Here is a 27,175-nt window from a genome sequence, read left to right as displayed (position 1 = left end):
AGAGAACTAGCTCCACTCGGGACCTATTCTTACGGATCCTACCCTTAACCCTATATTTCTATGGATCTTGCAGAGGAACACCCCCACTTGGGACCTATCCATACGGAACCTACTCTACACCATATATTTACGACTGGTCGTAACACAATGGGACTACTGAATAAACTTAGGCTTTCTAGGTCTGTATCCTATAATTGGTTCAGCCTATGACTCTCATCTCCCCAAGATGTCAGAATGAGTGGTAACAGGTGTAGGAACTGTGTCTAACTTGTTTTTGTTTTTGGTGCCGGTTCCTGTTTCACTGATTCGGACTCTTTAGTTTGACTGTAAATTGTGGTGAATCCTGCCGACAACGCCAACTGTTAGGTTCTGAACAAGCAGAGTAAAAACTCACGGACAACTAGAAAAAGCTCAAACCAAGTTTATTCACCCACTGGGTCATAAAGCTGCAAAGACAAAGACACGTTTACACAAGCACATATATTTATTCCCTCCTACTAGACGGAGTCAACTCTTTGCACATCTAGACAGCCAATACACCTCTGTTGCTAGTCAGTAACTTAATTGGTTCCTCTCACTGGTGTAGTCATGGCCCTGCCTGATGCTGGAACCTTCGTGGGCGTGGAAGTATGTGTTTGTGGGATAGGACTGTTCCTTCTCACTTCATCTGACCTGACCTCGGGCCGAATTCCTCGCTCCTCCCTAACCCACGACTGTCCTACCTTATCAGTGACTGAAACCAGACTGTTGCCCTTTGCCTCCCTCCTTAGGAGCCATGAGATTTAACAATAACATGTTTGACACAATGTCAACTTTCTGCACTCCCTCAGTCAGTAACTTTCCATACACTTAGTTCCTATCCACCCTCCATTGACCCCAACATATACATTCCTTATACATGTACAGTAATCAAGAAGTTCTGGTAACATGAAGTAGTATATTTCAAGCTAGAATCCAACAATAGTGACAGAATCACACATTACTTCCCATTTGTTTTGTCTCCTCGGCTATAGAAGGTTGTAGCATAGAGACAAACCAAAGATATCCCATATGCATCGGAGTCACATCATTCCCTGTATTTTACAACTTGTTTCTAGCACAAACATTGCGTTATAGATCACTTTATATAATCAGGTCTATATATATATATAGGGGCAGGCCTATGCCATTTTCTTTAACAAAAGCCACACTACCCTTGCATACCACCAAAATTCGCACCCTGGTTTTAAGTTCACACACCAAGCCCTCCACTGACACTTAAGGAGTGCATGGTGACTGAAGGAAATGGCTGACAGTCTATGGATAGTAGACTATAATTTAATCTGTCAAACAGGTAGGTCTACCTCTTATTTCTTGAATAGGAAGAAATCGGCTCCAACACAAAGCCCTCTTGTTGTTAGTAGCCTAAAGTCAAATTAAAATGAAGATAGTTTAAATGAATTAGGACTTGAATTAGCCTTTCAGCACCCATGTGCCGTCCATCTCCGCGGCTGCCGCTATATAAGCTATGTAAATTACTTGAATATGGCTTATTGTGAGGTCAGTAACTCTGATAAATAGCTTCATTATGGGCAACGAAACATTGTTTTTTATTAAAATCAATTATAGCAGTAGCAAGCTTACCTCCGGTCCTCCTTCTCATCTTCACGCTCTTCCTCTCAAACTGAACAGGACATCAGTAGGGCTAGTCCGCGCACACAAATATAGCATTTTTGACTTGCCTCCTGAAGTGCTACCGTACACAGCACAACCATTGGTTAGGCTGCACAAAATACTTGGCCTATAAGGCCTACATCAACAAGAGCAGGGCAGGCCAGTGTGTAATTCAACTCTCCCTCGCTCTCTCTCACTCTCTCTACCGCATCTACTGTCTCGACCTCTGAATACTCGGCTATGAAAAGCCAACTGACATTTACATCTGAGGTGCTGACCTGTTGCACCCTCTATAAACACTATTATTATTATATGACCCTGCTGGTCATCTATGAACATTTGAACATCTTGAAGAACAATCTGGCCTTAATGGCAATGTACTCTTGTAATCTCCACATTTTATGAGAAATATAATGTTGCCCTGTGCTTTTCCAAGCATGCTCTTCATATAGCCTAGGCATATAGTATAGTCTATGGATCATTTTGGTTCCAGGTAGAACTATTTTGGGTTCCTTGTAGAACCCTCTGTGTAAAGGGTTCCACATTGAACTCAAAAGGGTTCTGCCAGGTACCAAAAAGGGTTCTTCAAAGGGTTCTCCTATGGGGACAGCCAAATAACCCCTTTAGGTTCTAGATAGCAACTTTTTTCTATGAGTGTATGACAGTTAATCGATTCCAAATGACATGACCCTCCCCTGGACTAAATAAAATAATACTAAACCCTCCCTTTGACTGAAATTGAAAAAGCATGACCCTCCCCCATTTTCCTCCGGGTAACAATAGTGTAAATTTCGACCGCTTCCTTACAGTATGGTGGAAAGGTTAAGAGCGCTGGTTATTCAGTATTCCGAACCAAAGTCTATTCTCCTTTCTGGAATCTGTATTTTTATTAAGGGTTGTATTCCCTTTCCAAGGCATATATTTAAGCGTAAAGGGAATTAAAGAATTGAGGCTTGACTGAGGAAAGATTAATGGCATTCATTTCCCCCTTTTATTTTTTCAAAGTAGCAGAGAATTGGAACCACATGTAGTATTTGGCATTTCTCTTGGCCCGATTCTACAGTATTATAGACGTTGATACACAGCAGGTGTGACAGTGGTACAATATCTACAGACTGAATGCAAAACGTCTGGAACTTTGTAGGACATTCCTGGAGTTCTGTCTGCCTGAAACCCTAGGAGCCTAATAACACAGTTGGAGGTTTGATTTTGATAAATTACCTGTATGGACTCTTGGATAAACAATTGTTAATTCATCAGCATGCCTCCTATCAAAACGGTTTTATGCAACGTGTTGTAAATATGACGCTTGTCAACACACCAGCCCAGCAATAATGACACAAAACAAGGCATGTTGTGAATCTGAAGTTATGGATATGATGTGGCCCTATGTGACTGACTGTCAGATTATGCTAATATGACGAAAAAAGCCAATGTGTACGAAAGGTCCCAGGCTGTGAAATCAATGACTTTTATTTCATACCAAAGAATAGGCCTTTCAGTTGTAGTTATCCTAAAAGGTTGTCACTTTGAATGACTGCTGAAAAGAGTAGTGTGAGAACATAGTGCTCAAGAAGACTAGCAACCATCCCTCCCATTATCAGCTGTACCGAGCCTGAAGAACGTTTACGAATACAGACCCTGGAACCAAGCATGTATACTGTATAGCAGTAATTCCCTAACTCCAGTCCTCCAGTACCCCCAACAGCACACATCGTTGTTGTAGCCCCGGATAAAAACACCTGATTCAACTCATCGAGGGCTTGATGATTACTTGACATGTTGAATCAGTTGTGCTTGTCTGGGACTACAGTTTTAGGTGATCCTCTTGCCCTGTCCTTGCCCCATCCCCACAAATCCACAGAGGCTGCCAGTCATACCTAGTGGTCCTAATCTATCTACACCTGCAGCTGACACACATTGCTGCTGGCTGCTGCTACTCCCGGCATCCTGTGTCTGTCTGTCTGTGATTTAGCTCCCAACACCTCTCTCCAAGTCCGACCCCCCCCCTTCCCCTTCTAACCCCTTTCCTTCCCTCTCTCATTAGTGGACCGCATCGTGGGCTTGGACCAGGTGGCGGGCATGGCGGAGACGACGTTCGGAGCCACCTACAAGACCAAGAAGGGCATGTTCCGCACGGTGGGCCAGCTCTACAAGGAGTCCCTCACCAAGCTCATGGCCACCTTGAGGAACACCAACCCCAACTTCGTCCGCTGTATTATCCCCAACCACGAGAAGAAGGTGAGTAGTATATCCTGTCATACTTTACATGTCAGTCTAACTATACCAGGCCACCTGTTCTATACTATAGCCAACAGAAGGGGTGAGACTTGAATTGATCGCTTAATTTCAGGGTTTTCTCTGAGTATATATTGCTAGACCTTCTGTAGACACAAGGTTAATAGGTAACAGTCTTTGCTTGTACACCTGTACCAGATTTTTGCATTATTTATTTATAACACTTCACTTCATCTCTCTCCCATGTCAGGCTGGTAAGCTGGAGCCCCATCTGGTTCTGGACCAGCTGAGGTGTAATGGAGTTCTGGAGGGGATCCGTATCTGCAGACAGGGCTTCCCCAACCGCATTGTCTTCCAGGAGTTCAGACAGAGGTAACCACGGAAACAGGACACATAACTATTGTGCTTGTGTTCTTTGTCTTCGCTGTGAGCCGACTAGACTGCCCTCACTTTCAGTGATCTCTGGGTATATGCCAGTGTGTTAACTCCTAATACTTCTCTATTTATCCCAGGTACGAGATCCTGACCCCTAATGCCATCCCCAAGGGTTTCATGGACGGGAAACAGGCCTGCGAGAGGATGGTAAAGAGCTTCCAATGTTATCTATTAACTAACACAATAAGCAAAAGTGTTGAAACTCAGGAAAATATGAGTTGTGTCAATGTACCACCCTGTTTAAAATGATACAATTGACAAACAAAAAATATCTGATTTGCATGCTGACTTTCCTAATTTACTCGTATTCTCCTGTGTATTGTAACAGATCCGAGCGTTGGAACTGGACTCCAACCTGTTCCGTATCGGCCAGAGTAAGATCTTCTTCAGGACCGGAGTCCTGGCCCACCTGGAGGAGGAGAGAGACCTGAAGATCACTGACATCATTATCTACTTCCAGTCTGTCTGCCGCGGCTACCTGGCACGCAAGTGAGTCATTAGGATTAATAATTGATTCATAACTTAATTCATATTTATATAGCCAGACTTTCCAGACTTCAAATCACTTTACATAGTAAATACCATGACTCAGCAGTCCCACTGTCTGTCCCCTATCACTCAATCAAGTAAGTTTAAATGTCCACCTCATTACTGAGGCATGTTCATGCCCTTTGATTTCAATGCAACTCACAAAAATGGGGCGTAAGTACAGATAAGTTATGAAGTTGCTAAAACTGTATAGTCAAAATGATACTGTGTGTGTTATGGTTTGGGATACAGCTGTGGCCAAGTTAAGTAGTGAAAGTAAAGCTGTATGTGATATCAGTCTCTTAATTATGCATCTCCTCAGGGCGTTTGCTAAGAAGCAGCAGCAGCTGAGTGCTCTGAAGGTCCTCCAGAGGAACTGTGCAGCCTACCTCAAGCTGCGCCACTGGCAGTGGTGGAGACTCTTCACCAAGGTGAGTGGGGGTTTTACTGATGGAGAGTGCTGTGAGTCCACATCTACACCCACTGTTAACAGGATTCATATGACCATTTCTCTACACCTTATCCTATTCCTGTCTTCCATTCCTCCCTCCCCTGACCTTGATGGGACCCTCCTTCCTTTTTCCCTTCCAGGTGAAGCCTCTGCTCCAGGTGACCCGGCAGGAGGAGGAGATGCAGGCCAAAGACGAGGAGCTGGTCAAGGTGAAGGAGAGACAGAGCAAGGTGGAGGGAGAGCTGGTGGATATGGAGAGGAAACACCAACAGGTGAGTTACTACCTGGAGCCCGTACCTGATCCCAATACCATGGTTCCATACCTCAATCTAGCTATTCTTCTGAAATATGCACTGCTGGAGATAAAACAACATATGAACTTACTCCAGCCATTCTGAATGTTGTTGGATTCCATAGTTCATGCTGTGTAGTAGAGGTCCAGCCACTGGGTTTGAAGGTTGAGTAGTATACTCTTAGAAAAAAGGGTTCCAAAAGGGTTCTGCTGTTGTCCCCATAGGAGAACCATTTTTGGTTCCAAGTAGAACTATTTTGGGTTCCATGTAGAACCCTCTGGAAAGGGTTCTACATGGAATTCAAAAGGGTTCTACCTGGAACCAAAAGGGGTTCTTCAAAGGGTTCTCCTATGGGGACAACCAAAGAACCCTTTTTGGTCCTAGATAGCACCTTTTTTACAGGCTTGAGGAGATTTGACCTTTCAACATTCTAATCGAATAACATCTAGAAAAGAAGCGTAGGTAAACGTTGCTGTCTATCCTCTGTGTCCCCCACAGCTCCTAGAGGAGAAGAACATCCTCGCAGAGCAGCTGCAGGCGGAGACGGAGCTGTTTGCCGAGGCGGAGGAGATGAGGGCCCGCCTGGCCGCTAAGAAGCAGGAGCTGGAGGAGATCCTCCATGACCTGGAGTCCAGAGTGGAGGAGGAGGAGGAGAGGAACCAGAGCATGCAGAACGAGAAGAAGAAGATGCAGTCCCACATCCAGGTCAGAGAGCGAGACCCATATATGCACATATGGATGGAGCATGGACACCTGCGCACACACACACCATCAGTTAATGAGTTAATGTTGGCTTAGATGGAATTAATTCTAACTAAAACTATGGATAACTTCAGCATTGCAATACATATCCTTGTGCTGAAGATACTGAGTGTCTCTGTTGGTTGAACGTATGTATGTCCATTGTCTATCCATAGGATCTAGAGGAGCAGTTAGATGAGGAGGAGGCAGCCAGGCAGAAGCTGCAGCTGGAGAAGGTGACGGCCGAGGCCAAGATCAAGAAGATGGAGGAGGACATTCTACTGCTGGAGGACCAGAACTCCAAATTCCTCAAGGTCAGAGAAGATTGCACACTTAAGCCTCATTTACACCTTCCGCTTCCACACCATCCGCTAGGTCCTCTCGAACAAAACCAGAAGACGTAATATCGAATGTTCCCTGCCAACACTGAACCCAGTGCGGATGGTAGCGGGCATTTGATTGAAGCAGAAGGCATAAATCAGGTATTAGACCTGTATAGAACCCTGAAGGGTACAGGAAATAGTTGAGATTTTTAAGATGATCTTAATCTGATACAAATGATTTATTACAAGATGCCATGAAGGAGAAGCTAAAGAACCACATGCGGCTCTGGAGCCACGTGTTGCAGACCCCTGTTGTTAAACCTCTCTACAGTTTTCTACATCTCTCCTCTCCTCTCTCCACCCACCAGGAGAAGAAGTTGCTGGACGACCGTGTGGCCGAGATGACCTCCCAGCTGACGGAGGAGGAGGAGAAGGCCAAGAACCTGGGCAAGGTCAAGAACAAGCAGGAGGTGATGATGGTCGACCTGGAAGGTAAAGGCTTCACTGTGGCTCTTCCTCAATTGGTCTCCTCGATTCCTTGCTCTCTTTCTTCCTTGCTCTCTTTCTCCACCTTCATTGGAGGAGAATGTCCAAGGTCTTTCCCATCAGGCATTCTTCTCCAAAGCGTTTTGATGATGCAAGGAATTGAGGAAAGTTGTAGAACTTACTGTAACTCCCTCTACATGGCAGACGTTCAACTGCATATAATAACATTAAGATGAGACTACAGACTAGATAAGATTAAGACTTCTCTGCTAATGTGATTCTGCGTATGCATAGGCATTCCATTTCAGTTCGGACACCACAATGACTTAATGGCTTACCAAGCTGAAGAATCTGGTTAATTCTGCTTAAGTGGAATGTTCGAGTGGATACTTTTGAGTGCTGGGCCAACATCTATTTTCATCGTTTGGTTGACCCCGCTGCCCTTCCACCTTGTGCGTGCGTGTGTGTGCGTGTGTGTGCGTGTGCGTGTGCGTGTGTGTGTGCGTGTGTGTGTGTGTGTGTGTGTGTGTGTGTGTGTGTGTGTGTGTGTGTGTGTCAACAGAGTGCCTGAAGAAGGAGGAGAAGACTCGCCAGGAGCTGGAGAAGGCCAAGAGGAAGCTAGATGCTGAGACCACGGACCTCCAGGACCAGATAGCTGAGCTGCAGGCCCAGATAGAGGAGCTCAAGATCCAGCTGGCCAAGAAGGAGGAGGAGCTACAGGCCGCTCTGTCCAGGTGAGATACTCGCCTCCAGCCCCAAAATGGATTCTCAATAACATTCATGGGTTGTGTTTAGTTTGCACCATACAAGAGAAAATGTTTTGAAATGGTGAAATCGAATGAAATGGAGGATGCACTATGTGAACGCTACCTGGATCAATAAGGGGAATAGATGATGACTATATAAGCTTTGCCCACCGCGCAGGCCTGTACCGCGCATGTTGCCTGTTCCTATGGCAACCGGCCCAACTTGCCCGGCCACTACTGTGGTCCAGTAAACCATACCGGCTAGATGTGCACCCACACATACTCCCACTTCCATCGCCTGTCCCCATAGCAACAGTCCACTCTACAGGGCCCAAGCAGTTGAGACCCTGCGGGCACACACACGCATTAAAAAATACCAGAGTTTACTATAGAATACTACAGTACTTTCTATAGAATTCTGTAGTATACTGTAGAATACTATACTACACACTGTAGAATCCCTCGATCGTGTGTAGAACTTAGTATAGAATGGTGTAGTATACTGTAGAATACTATACTACACACTGTAGTATACTCAATCATGTATAGTACTTACTATAGAATGTTGTAGTATAGTAAATACTACAGTATGCTACAGACCACAAAAACACTACAGTAATGACTATAGTATATACACAGATTTGCAGGTGTTATAGCAGGTGCAGCGAAATGCTTATGTTACTAGTTCCAACAGTGCAGTAGATTGTAAATACTACAGTTCACTACAGTAAAGTCCGCAAAAACACTACAGTGAATACAATATTATTTAACCACAGTATACTATAGTATTTTTTCATGTGAGCACATACCCTCATGTTGGCTTTGAACTAAATATGTAAAAGCAGCCACACAGTCCAGCTGCTTAGTTGTTCAGTGGCATCGGTTGACTCTAAACTTAACTAATGCCTTCCTTAGTGCAGTGCGTGCTGGTATGCTGGCTATCACCCTCACTAGAGACATAATATACACGCACACTCCGAGGCAGATTGATAGAGATTGATGATATGCCCCATCCAAGTCTCTCACTGCATTTCCCAACGGAAAGGAAAAGGAATCTCAGCTTGGGCATGGCAGCCACGACGGATCGTCTCACACCTCAGAGGGAGTTGGTCACGGAATCTGTTTGTACTTCACAGACGTTTATTTTTAATAGCTTCTGAACAGGACTGCTGGATTCAAGGAAAACATTACCAGCTATGGCTTGAAAAAGACCTGTCTCTTGGAAGAAGGAGAAAATGTCAACTTGCATCCAAGTATTACCTCAATTTAGCTTGATTGTTCATTTAACATTCTTTGTAATCCGAAGCCAATTCAGACCTAATTTAGTGGAAAATATTAATGAGCAACACATTTGGTGTCACGTTCAATTAAGTCCCTTTTGATTAGGGAAACTGAGACCACATACTAATGAGCTCCTCCTCTGGCTGCAACAGAGGTCATTGGCATGAAGGTGAAGTCCAATCATTTAGATGTGGCGAATTCAGGTGTAGACTAGCAAATTCAGGTGTAGACTGTAGGCCAATGGAAAACAGTTTCCCCTAAATAACCTTCTGAAATTATCACTTGGTCATAGGCTAGTTGATTAAACCGTTACTTAGGCTACAGTATTCCAGTTGGAATTTTATGACTGTTTATAATTGTAGGGCTATTTAATCACCATAGTCTGGACAGTTGCTATTTGACTAAAATGTCTCATTAGTAGCTATATTGTTATCCATGGCTTCATCAGTGTAATACCTAATTGGACATGGAGTCATTATTTGGTCCTGGCAAAGGGACAGGCCTCTAAAGAAGCTCTAACGCAGGAATGTCTAAGGAATGCAGGCAGGGCTCAGGAGTCAAATCAAAGTTTATTGGTTGCGTACACAGATTATCAGGTGTTATAGCAGGTGCAGTGAAGTGCTTATGTTACTAGCTCCAACAGTGTAGTAGAATGTCTCTCAAACACAATACACATATACAAATAATGAAAAATCAAATCAAGAAATGACAGAACGAGTCCAATTAACAATCCAGGGGTAGATATATTAGAGTGAGTATGTGTCAGAATCCATAATAATAATAATAATAATAATAGTAGTTTAATCTAACCTGACTGCCAGCAACAACACATATTCAATCTCATTATGGCCCCGCCCGCAGTGGCATTTCTACTGACCGAGAAAGGCACAGACAGACACGGTCAAACTCACTGCTCAGACACACACACACAAACACACACACGGCAGGCTGACGAACACACGCTGGTCCTCATGAGCTCACCCACTGTAAGGTCGATCACACTGCCACCATGTGTTCACTGGGATTTTGTCACCACGCTGCAGTCTCACTTGCTAGGGCCTGTATGATTTTCAAATGATCAGCCATTTTGGGGGATTTAGAGAATGTGCAGTGATTTCATGTAGCAGTTTTGTGTATCATGGTTTTACCCAAAATGATCCTAACATTTGGACATCTCTTGTACTATAAAAGCACTGCTCAGATGAGCGCCCCACAACATGATTTCTCACCTCTTCATTGATATGGAATGTATGCTGGCATTAGCTAGCTAATCTAATGATTTCTATGTTGTTGTTTGGAATTGATTGGTTTCTTTGGTGTGTGTGTGTGTGTGTGTGTGTGTGTGTGTGTGTGTGTGTGTGTGTGTGTGTGTGTGTGTGTGTGTGTGTGTGTGTGTGTGTGTGTGTGTGTGTGTGTGTGTGTGTGTGTGTGTGTGTGTGTGTGTGTGCACACCAGGGGTGATGAAGAGGTGGCCCAGAAGAACAATGCTCTGAAAGCTGTGCGGGAGCTGCAGGCCCAGCTGTCAGAGCTGCAGGAGGACCTGGAGTCAGAGAAGGTGTCCAGGAACAAGGCAGAGAAAGTCAAGAGGGACCTCAGTGAGGAGCTGGAGGCTCTGAAGACTGAGCTGGAGGACACTCTGGATACCACCGCTGCCCAGCAGGAGCTCAGGTACTGGGACACTGCTTGTCAAGCCTCGGATGTACTGCTCTCTGCTGCAGTGATACGCTTATATGTTTATTCGGTGCTTTTAGAAATGGATAAAGAACCGGTGTAGGGTCGCACTGAAAAAGTGGCACTGTCATAGTTTGTTAAAGTACCTGTGTGTGTATCTGCATGAGGGCTATGGAGAGACACAGCACCTCAGGGAGATGTCTTTTATGGGTCTACCTTCCTTCCTAACCCCTCTCTCCTCTCCTTTCTCTCCTCTCAGGACCAAGCGAGAGCAGGAGGTGGCTGAGCTGAAGAAGGCCATCGACGAGGAGACCAAGAACCACGAGTCTCAGGTCCAGGAGATGAGACAGAGACACTCCACCGCCCTGGAGGAGCTGTCTGAGAATTTGGAGCAGGCCAAGAGGGTGGGTCTATAATCAGAGACAATACACCTGTCAATCATCTAGTAACATATCTCATTACATGTTTAGCAGGCTAGAGGCTAGGTCCACCATCAGACATGACACCTGCCTACCATAACGTCGTTATACAGTAGTAACAGCACACATGTTTAGCAGGTCAAGAGGGTGGATCTTCTCCAACGATGTACAGTGAGGGGAAAAAGTATTTGATCCCCTGCTGATTTTGCCCACTGACAAAGAAATGATCAGTCTATAATTTTAATGGTAGGTTTATTTAAACAGTAAGAGACAGAATAACAACAAAAAAATCCAGAAAACCGCATGTCAAAAATGTTATAAATTGATTTGCATTTTAATGAGGGAAATAAGTATTTGACCCCTCTGCAAAACATGACTTAGTACTTGGTGACAAAACCCTTGTTGGCAATCAGAGGTCAGACGTTTCTTGTAGTTGGCCACCAGGTTTGTACACATCTCAGGAGGGATTTTGTCCCACTCCTCTTTGCAGATCTTCTCCAAGTCATTAAGGTTTCGAGGCTGACGTTTGGCAACTCGAACCTTCAGCTCCCTCCACAGATTTTCTATGGGATTAAGGTCTGGAGACTGGCTAGGCCACTTAATGTGCTTCTTCTTGAGCCACTCCTTTGTTGCCTTGGCCGTGTGTTTTGGGTCATTGTCATGCTGGAATACCCATCCACGACCCATTTTCAATGCCCTGGCTGAGGGAAGGAGGTTCTCACCCAAGATTAAGTTGTCCTGTCCCCTTAGCAGAAAAACACCCCCAAAGCATAATGTTTTCACCTCCATGTTTGATGGTGGGGATGGTGTTCTTGGGGTCATAGGCAGCATTCCTCCTCCTCCAAACACGGCAAGTTGAGTTGATGCCAAAGAGCTCCATTTTGGTCTCATCTGCCCACAACACTTTCACCCAGTTATACAGGTAACAAACTGATATTAGGAGCACTCCCTTTAAGAGTGTGCTCCTAATCTCAGCTCATTACCTGTATAAAAGACACCTGGGAGCCAGAAATCTTTCTGATTGAGAGGGGGTCAAATACTTATTTCTCTCATTAAAATGGAAATCAATTTCTAACATTTTTGACATGCGTTTTTCTGGATTTTTTTGTTTTTATTCTGTCTCTCACTGTTCAAATAAACCTACCATTAAAATTATAGACTGATCATTTCTTTGTCAGTGGGCAAACGTACAAAATCAGCAGGGGATCAAATAGTTTTTTTCCCTCACTGTATATAAACCCTGGATTGCTGATGCTATTTATTGGCCATTGAGAGGCTTTGAAGCCACCGGTCGGCCATATTGACACTCCCCAGTAGGAGAAGTCCTCCATAGGAATGAATGGAATTGTACAGTATTTAAATGAAATGTTTCAATGACAATATGTCATGTATTTAATTTTGTGTTGTCATGGGAACAGTAACTTTAGTAATCTCTAAAAAGTATACAGTGTTTTTCTATTTTATTTTAATAAAAAAATGTATGTTTAGCTCACAATATAATGTAAAAGTATGCATTAAGGTGTTTCTAATAGAATACACGTGGCAAAAACGAATGTCGACATAAATGCATTTCTATAGCTTCCAAACTATTTTTTTACACTCCCAAAATGGAGGCACGGTGGCTTCAACACAGCACCCCCTATCAGTCATCTAATGTATATATAAATCATTGGTCGCCACCTGAGAAAATAGACCTGTCAACATAACTTCATCTCATACAGTTGTAACACTACGCTTTCACTTCTTTGCTAAGCTGGCCAAGAGCACGGGCCTACCCAACATACCTTATGTAAAATTCTCTCATCTCCCCAATGTATACCACAACCCCTCTCCTCTTTCCGCTGCAGTTCAAGTCCAACCTGGAGAAGATCAAGTGTACCCTGGAGAGTGACAACAAGGAGCTGGTGAGCGAGGTGAAGGGGCTTCAGCAGGCCAAGACAGAGTCAGAACACAAGAGGAAGAAGATGGATGCTCAGCTGCAGGAGTTCATGGCCCGAGCCACCGAAGGAGAGAGGGCTAAAGTAGAACTGGCTGACCGCACACACAAACTACAGGTTAGAGGCCAAGTCATCGGACCACGCTGTCTGTCTGTCGTCATCACTATGTGTTGAAGTCAATTGGTTTCTCAAAATGGGAGTGAATATGTTTTCATGTGAATATGAAGAGATATTTATAGACCTTTGTCTGTAGACGGAGCTGGACACTGTCTCCGCCCTGCTGGAGGATGCTGAGAAGAAGGGAATCAAGCTGGCCAAGGATTCCGCCGGCCTGGAGAGTGCGTTACAGGACACACAGGTGAGCAGAGACTCCTTATACGTCACCAAGCCATTACATGCTCTAATAGTTGAAATCCAAGTTGGAGGTATTGTAATATGCTATGGAAGCAAATGTCCTTTGATGACGCTTCATTATTGGAGACACTTGTAGCTAATGCCAGTCTGCTGTAAAAACAACTTCATATCACTGTCTCCATCCAACGAGTCTCATTGTAAGTGATGTTTAACTACTGTTGGGTCTTTGCGTCTTTTGTGTGTGTGTGTGTGTGTGTGTGTGTGCGTGTGTGCGTGCGTGCGTCTGTGTAGGAGCTGCTCCAGGAGGAGACTCGTCAGAAGCTGAACCTGAGCTCTCGTATCCGTCAGCTGGAGGAGGACAAGAGCACCCTGCAGGAGCAGCAGGAGGAGGACGAGGAGGCCCGCAGGAACCTGGAGAAACAACTGGCCACGCTGCAGGCTCAGGTATGGACCTCACTGGTATTCTTAATGTTTCACTGCCAATAGGACAGGGTTTCCAGCTGTGAATACCCACCATTGATATTTACTACAGGTTGTGGTAGCTAGATTCCTTACTCACAAAATAGGTATTGGGTATAAGTTGAATACAGTGTTGGGGAGAAGTAAACTACATGTAGTTCTACTAGTAATTTAACTACATTTTGCAGTAGCTTGGTGGTAGTTGAACTAAATTCAAATCTAGGTAGTGTTGTGAGTAGTTAGGAAATAAATGTTTTTATTTTTCAGCATCAGAAATGCCTAATTCTCTCATGGAACATCGTTTTTGTTTAATAGGCTAAATAACACATTCTGTTAACATATGACCCCAAAGTGATCTATTCTTGCAATTTGTAGTCTACGACATTTCAGATTTACATATAATTTTTCATGAAGTAGTTTTGGATGTAGTTGTCATGGAAATTACCACCAGGGACACCTGAAGTCAATTTTAAATGAATCATTCTTTATTAACAGCAAGCTGGATAGGTCACAGTCAAACTAAAGTACCGGTCTGAAGTGAGCTCTGTCGGGGCAGTCCCGTTAGATCTCTTATATACAGCTTACACAGACAAGTTATATTTGCATGATTTAGCTTATTCATTATTCATAATGAATTCATCATTAACGTTTAGTTCATGCATGTGACAGACCAATACCTCATGAGGCTTCTTCTCTCCAAGCTGAGACCTTGAAACTGAGATATTCCTTTCCGTTCTCAAAATAATGTTCTGGGCGTACTGCCAAATTGCAGATACTGATAGTGAGGGTTCCTCCCGGGCACGATCAGTCACTTGCATGAACCCAGTTGAATTGGTTATTAGAAAAGCACAAACATAAAATGTTCCTTCACACATTGAACTACTTTTTTAAAGTCACTTTAGTTAAGAAAACTTATATTTTTCTTAAGGGTAGCTTTAGTGTAGTTTAACTTATTTCACTGTGAAGTAATTAGTATCTTGGTCAAATATATTTTCATAGTATATTTTCATAGTTTTTCAAAAAATACCACTGTCATTTTCTGTATATCAAAGTCTCACCCACAAAGCTGTGGACATTATTTCCTCATGTAAGAACCAGGGGGAAAAAATGAAAAATGAAAACCATTGTCTTCTCTACCTAGCTGTTTGAGTCTAGGAAGAAGCTGGATGAAGACGTGGGGACCCTGGAGTCTCTGGAGGAGGTGAAGAGGAAGCTGCAGAAGGACATGGAGCTGACCAGCCAGCGGCTGGAGGAGAAAGCCTCCGCCTTCGACAAGATGGAGAAGACCAAGACCCGCCTGCAGCAGGAGCTGGACGACCTCATGGTGGACCTGGACCACCAGAGGACCATTGTCTCCAACCTGGAGAAGAAGCAGAAGAAGTTCGACCAGGTATCGTATCATCTCCATTTGTCTCTATCCTTTCCTCTATCTCGCTTCCTTTTCTCCTTCCTCTCACCTTTGCTTATCTCCTTCTCCCCTCTCTGTAAAATAAAAGTAGACCTGCCATTATTGAAGAAATGGCTGAGTTTTTGGGATTTCTTGATTCCAGTGAGTGCCTTCGTTAACATAACTTACCAGTAAGACATTACTTGCCATCCTTCTTCATCACTATCTTCTCCCTCTATGTTAGCTCCTGGCTGAAGAGAAGACCATCTCTGCCCGCTATGCTGAGGAGCGTGACAAGGCCGAGGCTGAGGCCAGGGAGAAGGAGACCAAGGCTCTGTCTATCGCCCGGGCTCTGGACGAGGCCCTGGAGGCCAAGGAGGAGTTTGAGAGGCTAAACAAGCAGCTGAGGACTGAGATGGAGGACCTGATGAGCTCCAAGGACGACGTGGGCAAGAGCGTACGTAGTTTAAACTCCCCGTACAGAAGCTGAAGGTTCTCAAATACCTTATACAACCCAGTCCTAAGCCTTGACTTGGCTAGGCTCATCCAATGAGGATTGATAGAATGAAAATGTACAGGTTTTGGTATGTTTCTTCAAATATGACCACCAATCCACCCACCACAGAATGAGTGAGAATGCCTGTTTTACAGGAGCTGGTGGTGGTTCCTAAACATTGTTGGAGACCTTACACACATGAAGCCTTCTGTAAATTACTTCATTTTGAAAGAACGCTGTCCACCCACCTTAGAATGTTGCTTTGAGTGAAGATTTGTTTGACTAATCCTATGGGATGGCTTCCTTATGACAGTTTTTGACCCAGAAAAGAGATGTTGCTGCTAACAGTCTCTTTACGTCCCCCTGTGTGTAGGTCCATGAGCTGGAGAAGTCGAAGCGCACCCTGGAGCAGCAGGTGGAGGAGATGAGGACCCAGCTGGAGGAGCTGGAGGACGAGCTGCAGGCCACGGAGGACGGCAAGCTGCGTCTGGAGGTCAACATGCAGGCCATGAAGGCCCAGTTCGACAGGGACCTGCAGGCCAGAGACGAACAGAACGAGGAGAAGAAGAGGACGCTGGTCAAACAGGTACAGAGACGAGCAGAGAGAACCCTTTTTGGGGAGTAACATGCAGACCTCTAATCGAAACTCAGGTGATTTAGCGAGGCCAACAGTTGGGAGAAAAAAAATCACTGTATTATTATATGGTCAAAAACTTTAACTTATGGACTCATTGTGTACTTTCCATCCATCTTCACCCTAACCGTTATTGCATCCGAGCAAGCTAGAACCCAAACTTCACTAGGTTTCATCACTTACTTGGTGTTTTCAACCCTCTCTGTAATATCTTGTTGTCTGACCCCTTCCCCAGGTTCGTGAGATGGAGGCAGAGCTGGAGGATGAGAGGAAGCAGAGAGCCCTGGCCGTGGCAGCTAAGAAGAAGCTGGAGATGGACCTCAAGGACCTGGAGGGGCAAATAGAAGCATCCAACAAGGCCAGAGATGAAGCCATCAAACAGCTCAGAAAACTACAGGTGAGACTTCATACAGGATTTGTGTTTGCTTGTTCATTCTCAAGTTGTGTTGATCTATTATGTAGATTATAAATATTGAATCTTCCAACCAGGAATTCTGGGAATATTGGGAAAGTTAGCAGAATTTTGCAACCATACAATGTCAATATTTTTTGCCTGATTAATTAGGAACTCCTAGTTGTCTGATCTCTGATAATCAGCAATATTATTTTTTACACCTGTATCCTTTTATCAATAAAATGGACTGGTAGCCTCTGCAGGTATGGTATCTGTGCCTGTCTGTCCACTGTGTAGTCAGCTTTAATGTAGCCTAGATTAGAATATGTCCAGGACTACCAACGTTTGTATTTAGATGACATCCCTGATGCTGTAAACTCTAGTTGTCCAAGTTGGTCTGGTCTCATTTGTAGCTTCCCCGCTGGCCTTACACTATTATATTCAGTATAGCTACAGGGTTGGGGTCAGTTCTATTTCAATTCGGGAAGAAAAACTGAATTTGTAACATTTTCTCGTAGGCTGCATTTACACAGGCAGCCCAATTATGGGAAACAGATTGATCTGATTGGTTAAAAGACCAATTAGTGGCAAACAATATCAGAATTGGGCTGCCTGTGTAAATGCTGCCATAGAGGAGTATTGAAGAAAATCTCATTTGAAATGGAGTTGACCCCTAACCCTGTACAGTTGCCCCAGAACGTTGGTCTCACTCTTTGCCTTGCTGCTGCCCCCTGCAGGCCCAGATGAAGGACTACCAGAGGGAGCTGGAGGAGGCCAGAGCATCCCGTGATGAGATCTTTGCACAGTCTAAAGAGAACGAGAAGAAACTAAAGGGCCTGGAAGCTGAGATCCTACAGCTGCAGGAGGACCTGGCGGCTTCAGAGAGGGCCCGTAGACACGCTGAGCAGGAGAGAGACGAGCTGGCCGACGAGATCTCAAATAGCGCCTCTGGAAAGTGAGTAGCTACATTTTCCTGATTAGTGATAAAATTCAAGCGTGATATTTTCCAGATTTAAGGTGCAATATGCAGAAATCCCTGGTTGCTAAAATTGTAATAGTTCACCTAATTTTAAGTTCTGTGACAAAACAAGCAATGTATCGTGTGTAGAGAATCATTGTACCATCTAAACCGCTATGAAATATATTTTCAATAACCCAAAATCTTGTATTTCCAGATGTTTGAAGCTGGTGTACAAAACTGAAAGTAAAAAAACGCAAAACGAAACTTAAGAACGGCAAGCATATAAATAGTGCGCGTAGAACAGATCTACCGCTTCTTAGACTTGCTTTCAATGAGAATGACAGATCTATAACTCAGATTTCTATCTGAATTTGTTCAGGTCACCCAAAAAGTTACATACTGCAGCTTTAAGTGGACCAGCAGCCTTCCCCCCCTGATTTCTATACTGTGTTCTGTACCAACCACATCACCGAATCATTCACTTGTTTGTGTCAGGTCGGCCCTGCTAGATGAGAAGAGGAGGCTGGAGGCCCGCATCTCGCAGCTGGAGGAGGAACTAGAGGAGGAACAGAGCAACATGGAGCTGCTCAACGACCGCTTCCGCAAGACCACAATGCAGGTACAGTACAACTCTCACATTGTCAAACACGTAAACACAGCTCATGAAGGTACAGAACATGTAAAACACTCTTTAAGTCTCTTTTTGGTCCTGTGTGGCTCAGTTGGTAGAGCATGGTGTTTGCAACGCCAGGGTTGTGGGTTCGATTCCCACGGGGGACCAGTAGGGAGAAAATAAATGTATGAAACGTATGCATTCACTACTGTAAGTCGCTCTGGATAAGAGCGTCTGCTAAATGACTAAAATGTAAATGTTTAAACCGGCATTGTCTCTTGTCGTTTTGAGGAGGAGATCGGACAAGAGGAAAGTACTTTTGAGATTCACTCATACCTAGAGACGATTCCTGGACCATAGAATGTAGTCTCTTTATGGCCTGGAGAGTAGTCTATAATGAACTGCACTAACAAGTAGCACACCAGACTACTTCCTGGTACCCACAACTAACGGCTTTATATAGAGATGGACAAAGGGTGACCCTCTCTCCCTTTATCCCCATTTCTCTCCCAAGGTGGACATCCTGAACACGGAGCTGGCTGGGGAGCGCAGCGCGGCCCAGAAGAGTGAGAACGCCCGTCAAGGAATGGAGAGGCAGAACAAGGAGCTGAAGGCCAAGCTGGGAGAGCTGGAGGGGGCAGTCAAGTCCAAGTTCAAGGCTGCCATCACCGCCCTGGAGGCCAAGATACTGCAGCTGGAGGAGCAACTGGAGCAGGAGGCCAAGTAATAAGCCTTCTATATACTGTACTAAATAGACGTCATAATGGGGGTCAGAGTTTAAAGATGGGAGGTTACTTAGAATTAAATGAGGGCTTGAATAGGTGGACTCCAGCTCATACACCCAATGTAATGATTTACTCATACTCAATAGGCCGCTAGAGGTAGGAGTTTCCCCTATTGTGATGACACCAGGCAGGCAAAAACTCCATCCCACCAAAACGAGCTGAAACTTTCAGGCTGACTTTATACTAAAAGGACATTATCATAATTTTCACAATTTCACAGTGTTATTCCAACCTCCGGGTGTGGAAATATATATACACAGCACAGGAAAAGATGACAAACTACTCAAAATCTGGATCTTTTAAAGGCCCAGTGCAGTCAAAAATGTGATTTTCCTGTGCTGTGTATATATATTTCCACACCCGGAGGTTGGAATAACACTGTGAAATTGTGAAAATTATGATAATGTCCTTTTAGTATAAAGACAGCCTGAAAGTTTCAGCCCGTTTTGGTGGGATGGAGTTTTTGCCTGCCTGGTGTCATCACAAGATGGTAAATTAGTTAATAGACCAATAAGAAAGAGTTCCAAACTTTTCTGCCAATAACAGCAATTTTTTTGTTTTCCCCTCCCCACTCCCTGACAGTCCTAGCAAAATTCTTGGTTGAGAAATTGCTCTTTGCTAAGAATCTATTTTTGTTTCTTTTTGACCATTTTAATTGAAAACAATCACAGTAAGGTACTTCATTGCTACCCAGAAATGATTTGATATTGAGATATATATGACTATATGCATTGGACCTTTAACATTAGGGGGCTGAAAACTTACACTACCGTTCAAAGGTTTGGGGTCACTTAGAAATGTCCTTGTTTTCCATGAAAACATACATGAAATGAGTTGCAAAATGAATAGGAAATATAGTCAAGACGATGACAAGGTTATAAATAATGATTTTTAATTGAAACAATAATTGCTTTCGTCAAAGAATCCTCCATTTGCAGCAATTATAGCCTTGCAGACCTTTGGCATTCTAGTTGTCAATTTGTTGAGGTAATCTGAAGAGATTTCACTCCATGCTTCCTGAAGCACCTCCCACAAGTTGGATTGGCTTGATGGGCACTTCTTACGTACCATACGGTCAAGCTGCTCCCACAACAGCTCAATATGGTTGAGATCCGGTGACTGCTCTGCCACTCCATTATTGACAGAATACCAGGTGACTGCTTCTTCCCTAAATAGTTATTGCATAGTTTGGCGCTGTGCTTTGGGTCATTGTCCTGTTGTAGGAGGAAATTGGCTCCAATTAAGCGCCGTCCACAGGGTATGACATGGCGTTGCAAAATGGAGTGATAGCCTTCCTTCTTCAAGATCTGTTTTACTCTGTACAAATCTCCCACTTTACCACCACCAAAGCACCCCCAGATCATCACATTGCCTCCACCATGCTTGACAGATGGCGTCAAGCACTTGTTCAGCATCTTTTCATTTTTTCTGTGGCTCACGAATGTTCTTCTTTGTGATCCGAACACCTCAAACTTAGATTAGTCTGTCCATAACACTTTTATCCAACCTTCCTCTGCCCATTGTCTGTGTTATTTTGCCCGTCTTAATCTTTTATTTTTATTGGCCAGTCTGAGATATGGCTTTTTCTTTGCTACTCTGCCTAGAAGGCCAGCATCCCGGAGTCGCCTCTTCACTGTTGACGTTGAGACTGGTGTTTTGCGGGGTACTATTTAATGAAGCTGCCAGTTGAGGACTTGTGAGGCGTCTGTTTCTCAAACTAGACACTCTAATGTACTTGTCCTCTTGCTCAGTTGTGCACCGGGGCCTCCCATTCCTCTTTCTTTTCTGGTTAGAGCCAGTTTGCGCTGTTCTGTGAAGGGAGTAGTACACAATGTTGTACGAGATCTTCAGTTTCTTGGCAATTTCTTGCATGAAATAGTCTTCGTTTCTCAGAACAAGAATAGACTGAAAGTTCTTTGTTTCTGGCCATTTTGAGCCTGTAATCGAATCCACAAATGCTGATGCTCCAGATACTCAACTAGTCTAAAGAAGGCCAGTTTTATTGCTTCTTTAATCAGAACAACAGTTTTCAGTTGTTCTAACATAATTGCAAAAGGGTTTTCTAATGATCAATTAGCCTTTTAAAATGATAAACTTGGATTAGCTAACACAACGTGCCATTGGAACACAGGAGTGATGGTTGCTGATAATGGGCCTCTGCACGGCTATGTAGATATTCCATTAAAAATCAGCCGTTTCCATCTACAATAGTCATTTACAACCTTAACAATGTCTACACTGTATTTCTGATCAATTTGATGTTATTTTAATGGACAAAAAAATTTGCTTTTCTTTCAAAAACAAATGACATTATGTGAGACACAACTTTTGAACGGTAGTGTATGAGGTTGACTAAAGTCTTTTACTGCATCCTGATGCAAATGTATGTCCCCATCAGATATGAGTCAGTCAGGGTGACACTATGTACACACTTTCCCGTTATCACTCTTTTTCCTCCCAGGGAGAGGGCAGCAGCCAATAAGATCGTCCGACGCACAGAGAAGAAGCTGAAAGAGGTGGTGATTCAGGTGGAGGACGAGCGTCGCCATGCCGACCAGTACAAGGAGCAGGTGAGTGGTCGTCTCGGGTCCATAGTGAGCTTGAAACAGTCTGTTCTGACATTTAGAAAGGGTGAGTAAAAGGCCATGGATGCCATGTTAGCTACTAATTCACTATAATCAGAGTGTCTCTGTATCATTTGTGCTGAAGTTCTCTCTCTCTCTCCTATTCCCACCCACTCTCTTCTGTAGCTTTGGTTCTCTCTCTCTCTCTCTCCTATTCCCACCCACGCTCTTCTGTAGCTTTGGTTCTCTCTCTCTCTCTCCTATTCCCACCCACGCTCTTCTGTAGCTTTGGTTCTCTCTCTCTCTCTCCTATTCCCACCCACGCTCTTCTGTAGCTTTGGTTCTCTCTCTGAATTCTTCTGTCCCAAACCTTTGTCTCCAAACCTTCGTCTCCATCTTTGTTTTTCCAATTTCTATCCCACCTTTTGTCCATCTCCCCCCTATTCTCCAAATCTCTCTTTCTATTTCTCTCTCTCTCTCACTCCCCCTCTCTCTCTCTTGCACTTGCAGTGTTTTAATCTTGAATTGGCCCATGAATTTGCAATGTAAATACGTTGAATTGTGCCAATAAAATTCAAATCCTCCCCCTGTCAGATGGAGAAGGCCAACTCTCGTATGAAGCAGCTGAAGCGTCAGCTGGAGGAGGCTGAGGAGGAGGCGACCAGGGCCAACGCCTCACGGAGGAAACTACAGAGGGAGCTGGACGACGCCACCGAGGCCAGCGAGGGCCTGACCCGCGAGGTCAACACACTCAAGAACCGCCTCAGGTACAGCCTCTCATAACACTCTGTATATACACTAGTTATTTATGCCTATTGGTGTTCCCTCTGCCTGTTTCTTTAAAACAAAGAAGAATACATTCATTGTTATCACTGCCCATACATGTTCATCAACACACCTATAGATGCAACAGGACACACACTTTCATAGATCTGGGTGTGATAAATGTCCATGTATGTACAGTTGAAGTCGGAAGTTTACATACACTTAGGTTGGAGTCATTAAAACTTGTTTTTCAACCACTCCACAAATTTCTTGTTAACAAACTATAGTTTTGGCAAGTCGGTTAGGACATCTACTTTGTGGATGACACAAGTAATTTTTCCAACAATTGTTTACAGACAGATTATTTCACTTATAATTCACTGTATCACAATTCCCGTGGGTCAGAAGTTTACATACACTAAGTTGACTGTGCCTTTAAACAGCGTGGAAAATTCCAGAAAATGTCATGGCTTTAGAAGCTTCTGATAGGCTAATTGACATCATTTGAGTCAATTGGAGGTGTACCTGTGGATGTATTTCAAGGCCTACCTTCAAACTCAGTGCCTCTTTGCTTGACATCATGGGAAAATCAAAAGAAATCAGCCAAGACCTCAGAAAAACAATGTGTAGACCTCCATAAGTCTGGTTCATCCTTGGGAGCGATTTCCAAATGCCTCAAGGTACCACGTTCATCTGTACAAACAATAGTACGCAAGTATAAACACCATGGGACCACGCAGCCATCATACCGCTCAGGAAGGAGACGTGTTCTGTCTCCTGGAGATTAACATACTTTGGTGCGAAAAGTGTAAATCAATCCCAGAACAGCAGCAAAGGACCTTGTGAAGATGCTGGAGGAAACAGTTACAAAAGTATCTATTTCCACAGTAAAACAAGTCCTATATTGACATAACCTGACAGGCCGCTCAGTTGGAAGAAGCCACTGCTCCAAAACCGCCATAAAAAAGCCAGACTACGGTTGCAGCTGCACATGGGGACAAAGATTTTTGGAGAAATTTCCTCTGGTCTGATGAAACAAAAATATAACTATTTGGCCATAATGACCATCGTTATGTTTGGAGGAAAAAGGGGGAGGCTTGCAAGCGGAAGAACACCATTCCAACCATGAAGCATGGAGGTGGCAGCATCATGTTGTGGGGGTGCTTTGCTGCAGGAGGGACTGGTGCACTTCACAAAATTGATGGCATCATGAGGGAGGAAAATGATGTGGATATATTGAAGCAACATCTCAAGACATCAGTCAGGAAGTTAAAGCTTGGTTGCAAATGGGTCTTCACAATGGACAATGACCCCAAGCATACTTCCAAAGTTGTGGCAAAATGGCTTAAGGACAACATAGTCAAGGTATTGGAATGGCCATCACAAAGCCCTGACCTCAATCCCATAGAAAATCTGTGGGCAGAACTGAAAAAGCGTGTGCGAGCAAGGAGGCCTATAAACCTGACTCAGTTACACCATCTCTGTCAGGAGGAATGGGCCAAAATTCACCCAACTTATTGTGGGAAGCTTGTGGAAGGCTAACCAAAACGTTTGACCCAAGTTAAACAATGTAAAGGCAATGATACCAAATACTAATTCAGTGTATGTAAACTTCTGACCCACTGGGAATGTGATGAAAGAAATAAAAGCTGTAATAAATCTCTATTAAATAAATAATTACTATTATTCTGACATTTCACATTCTTAAAATAAAGTGGTGATCCTAACTGACTGAAGACAGGGAATTTTTACTACGATTAAATGTCAGGAATTGTGAAAAACTGAGTTTAAATGTATTTGGCAAAGGTGTATGTAAACTTCTGACTTCAAATGTATTTGCCTGTCGTCCTCAGGCGTGGAGGCCCCATCAGCTTCTCGTCTAGCCGTTCAGGCCGCAGCCGGCAGCTCCAGATCGACGGAACCTCCGTGGACAATTCTGATGACGACGCCGACAGCCGCGCCAGCGACCACAACGACACGCAAGCCTCCAACCAGACCGAATAGATGCTCCCTGCTAATCCTACCAACCCTATCGATTAGCCAGCCTGGCAGCATGGTGACTACAACACCTCAGCCTCTCCATCTGTCCCTGTCCACGAGTCAACAGCAGGGAGAACCAGGGTCCTGTTCATTAGGCACCAAAACAGAAGGAAACAGTCCGAAACAGGGAGGGACTACCTGGATTTGTCCAATAAGTACCACTTGTTTTCATTTTCCGTTGAAAGACTTTTTCAAACGTTTTTCTACTGTGTGTTCTAATGAATACGACCCAGACCACCCCACCCCCCAGAAATTCTCCCTTCCAGGGGATGACAAAACAATTACTCCCACTTGAGCGGCTCACTCTGCCTTACTCTAACAATATTCCTACTCTACTCTGGCTAGCTGCTCGGCCCGGCGAGTGTCCCAGCGATCTTAATATAGTCCTCCCTAGGCGTGGAATTATGTGCTCTGCTTAAATGAGTATGTAAACTTATGTACAAGTGCTTTTTACTCATGAACTATGCGTGTCTGCACATGTGAGTATGTAAGGTATGTGTATGCCCCTACACGCCAAACTGCAAGGAAAGGAGCGAAACTAGGAAACGTTCACTTTTGTCATCCTCCTCCCACATGAAACAAAACATTGTCTTGTAATACAAGTGTGTCACCAAATGTAAAGCCATCATCTCTTCCCTAGCTTAAAGCAGACCTAACAAAACTCTGTCCTCTCTGATGATAGTCCTATTCAACAGTAGGTCAGAGGTCAATGGACTGCCTCCGCTTCCCTCATTGCATGAGTCTCTTCCTGATGTACAGACTATTGTTCCGCTTCCAAACACTACAATGAAACAAGATGGTGGATTCACACAGTCTGACCTGTTCTGGGAGAAACACATGGAATGGAAAGGACGTTTTAACGTTGAAAAGCTTTTCTCCACTTGCTACAGCATCTCGTCACAACTCTTTAAAAACAATTGGTAACTGACTTCTTATAGGAATCGCATAGGTCATGGTTGACGTTTTTGTTGTTGTTGTATTTTGACCAATTGGAACACTATTTTTCCTGTTGTTCAGGAAGAAGGGTTGAAGGCAGTGAAGTGTGGTATGCTTAGATAGATGGTCGCTGGCGTACGTATTACAGAGAATCGCTGGAAATTGCACGCAACTGCACAATGAGTGTTCATATGCCCCTGTAACTGGAGCCAGGAAACCCCAAGCTTCTGTCTGAGTGGTCACATGATGTACAATACAGCCCCTTAATCCAATACTAATGTTGAGAGCTTCGATTGAACGTGTAGTTTGACTAGCTAAAGCCTACCGCTCAGAGCAAGGGGGGCCCGCCATCTCACTGTGTTTGTGCCATGGTTTGGTTGTAAAGTAGGACCCCTAACTCTCTTTTATAATACGCTGACACACCAACTACCAAGCACTTAGTATTCCTAGATATAACAGCCTTCTACTGGGGATAGCATCTCAAACCTCTAAAACTATTAAGCCACTCTTAACATACCAGAATGTCCATATCCATCAGCACTCTCTGTTCTTCCTTTGGCATCTCTGTTCAGTATTAAAAGAGGGTAATGTATGGAAACTGCCACTTTCATTTGACTTTTACTCCAATGTTAGCTCAGCTGTAATGACATGTTTCTTTAAAGTGCCTTAGACACTAGATAAGAGCATTAGTGGGTAATGTACGGTGAGCACCTGTATTAAAAAGAAAGACGTGTAGGTGTGCTGTATGTGTTACATAAAAACCTAACGAGGCAAACCTGGTGAACGGAAAACAAACACTACTTTTTCTTCTTCTAACCCTTTGTCTTGTGTATTTTTGCTGTGCGTCATATCATACCCAGTGCGCACCTCCTCTCCCGTTCATATACCTGTAGCAATGTCTCTATAGGTGGCGTGTGTGTGGGTCAGAAATCAGTGTTACTATTAACTATGTGAGATGTGGAGCCTTCTGCTCCCCCTTCAAGAGCAGAATGTGATTTCATTTGGTTAAAAGCTTTAACATCCATGATGTAGTTTTACTTGTATTATTACTATTATTATTATTATTCTCAGACTGGCTGTTGACGACCAGGCTTTCATTACAACTTCAAATACCCCCCCCTCCCCATTTTATTTCTTGTATGCCTCCTGTATTTCTAGACTACAGTGGTTTTTTTGTAAAAGAAAATAAAGCATATTCATTGTAGAAATAACGTGATTCCACTTTGTCCTGAGCGGAGGACCCACTAGAGACTTTCAATTCAGTCATGCATGTTTCTCTCCTCAAATCGGAGAGCACTGAGGGTTGCTCTGCCTGGAGGGCATGGACAGATATGATGGGTTGTTTAGGGAAGTGGTCTAAATTCAGTAAGGAGTTGGGAATAGTTAGAAAACAAAAGCTACTCTGTGATTTGAACCAGGGACCTGCTGCAGATGACAATCCAAATGTTATACTCTCCACCAGCTGGGGGGCATGCAACATCATTGGCGTAGCCAGAAACTTGTCAGGTGGGCCTGCATAAATTTGGGCAGCTAACTTTCTGCAATTTTGCCATTGGGCAGAGGAAAATGTGCAGTTTTATAACTC

At 43.9% G+C, this 27,175-nt stretch overlaps 1 protein-coding gene across 8 annotated transcripts in view; it reads left to right on the top strand.

Annotated features, from left to right (window-relative positions):
* The window catches only part of LOC106564681 (myosin-10), a 100,123-nt gene extending 73,322 nt beyond the window's left edge, over positions 1 to 26,801 (top strand). For all 8 annotated transcript variants that reach the window (XM_014130918.3, XM_014130916.3, XM_082958815.1 and 5 more), the window contains 25 exons: positions 3,701 to 3,894; positions 4,142 to 4,263; positions 4,404 to 4,473; positions 4,655 to 4,815; positions 5,177 to 5,285; positions 5,446 to 5,577; positions 6,097 to 6,303; positions 6,516 to 6,653; positions 7,031 to 7,154; positions 7,711 to 7,882; positions 10,631 to 10,843; positions 11,106 to 11,250; positions 13,113 to 13,319; positions 13,456 to 13,560; positions 13,848 to 14,000; positions 15,157 to 15,405; positions 15,647 to 15,859; positions 16,272 to 16,484; positions 16,768 to 16,929; positions 17,664 to 17,881; positions 18,383 to 18,506; positions 19,015 to 19,223; positions 21,747 to 21,855; positions 22,444 to 22,616; positions 24,468 to 26,801. In XM_014130918.3, the coding sequence (XP_013986393.1) occupies positions 3,701 to 3,894; positions 4,142 to 4,263; positions 4,404 to 4,473; positions 4,655 to 4,815; positions 5,177 to 5,285; positions 5,446 to 5,577; positions 6,097 to 6,303; positions 6,516 to 6,653; positions 7,031 to 7,154; positions 7,711 to 7,882; positions 10,631 to 10,843; positions 11,106 to 11,250; positions 13,113 to 13,319; positions 13,456 to 13,560; positions 13,848 to 14,000; positions 15,157 to 15,405; positions 15,647 to 15,859; positions 16,272 to 16,484; positions 16,768 to 16,929; positions 17,664 to 17,881; positions 18,383 to 18,506; positions 19,015 to 19,223; positions 21,747 to 21,855; positions 22,444 to 22,616; positions 24,468 to 24,618 (4,073 nt within the window). In that variant the 3' untranslated portion in view covers positions 24,619 to 26,801. The remainder of the gene's footprint in view (positions 1 to 3,700; positions 3,895 to 4,141; positions 4,264 to 4,403; positions 4,474 to 4,654; positions 4,816 to 5,176; positions 5,286 to 5,445; positions 5,578 to 6,096; positions 6,304 to 6,515; positions 6,654 to 7,030; positions 7,155 to 7,710; positions 7,883 to 10,630; positions 10,844 to 11,105; positions 11,251 to 13,112; positions 13,320 to 13,455; positions 13,561 to 13,847; positions 14,001 to 15,156; positions 15,406 to 15,646; positions 15,860 to 16,271; positions 16,485 to 16,767; positions 16,930 to 17,663; positions 17,882 to 18,382; positions 18,507 to 19,014; positions 19,224 to 21,746; positions 21,856 to 22,443; positions 22,617 to 24,467) is intronic.
* The last annotated feature ends 374 nt before the right edge of the window (positions 26,802 to 27,175 follow it).

The sequence above is a fragment of the Salmo salar genome, chromosome 12 (genome assembly GCF_965601325.2).
Source record: "Salmo salar chromosome 12, fSalSal1, whole genome shotgun sequence".
NCBI lineage: Eukaryota > Metazoa > Chordata > Actinopteri > Salmoniformes > Salmonidae > Salmo > Salmo salar.
The sequence above is the reverse complement of the archived record's forward strand: the minus strand, read 5'-3'. Positions and strand labels throughout refer to the sequence as shown.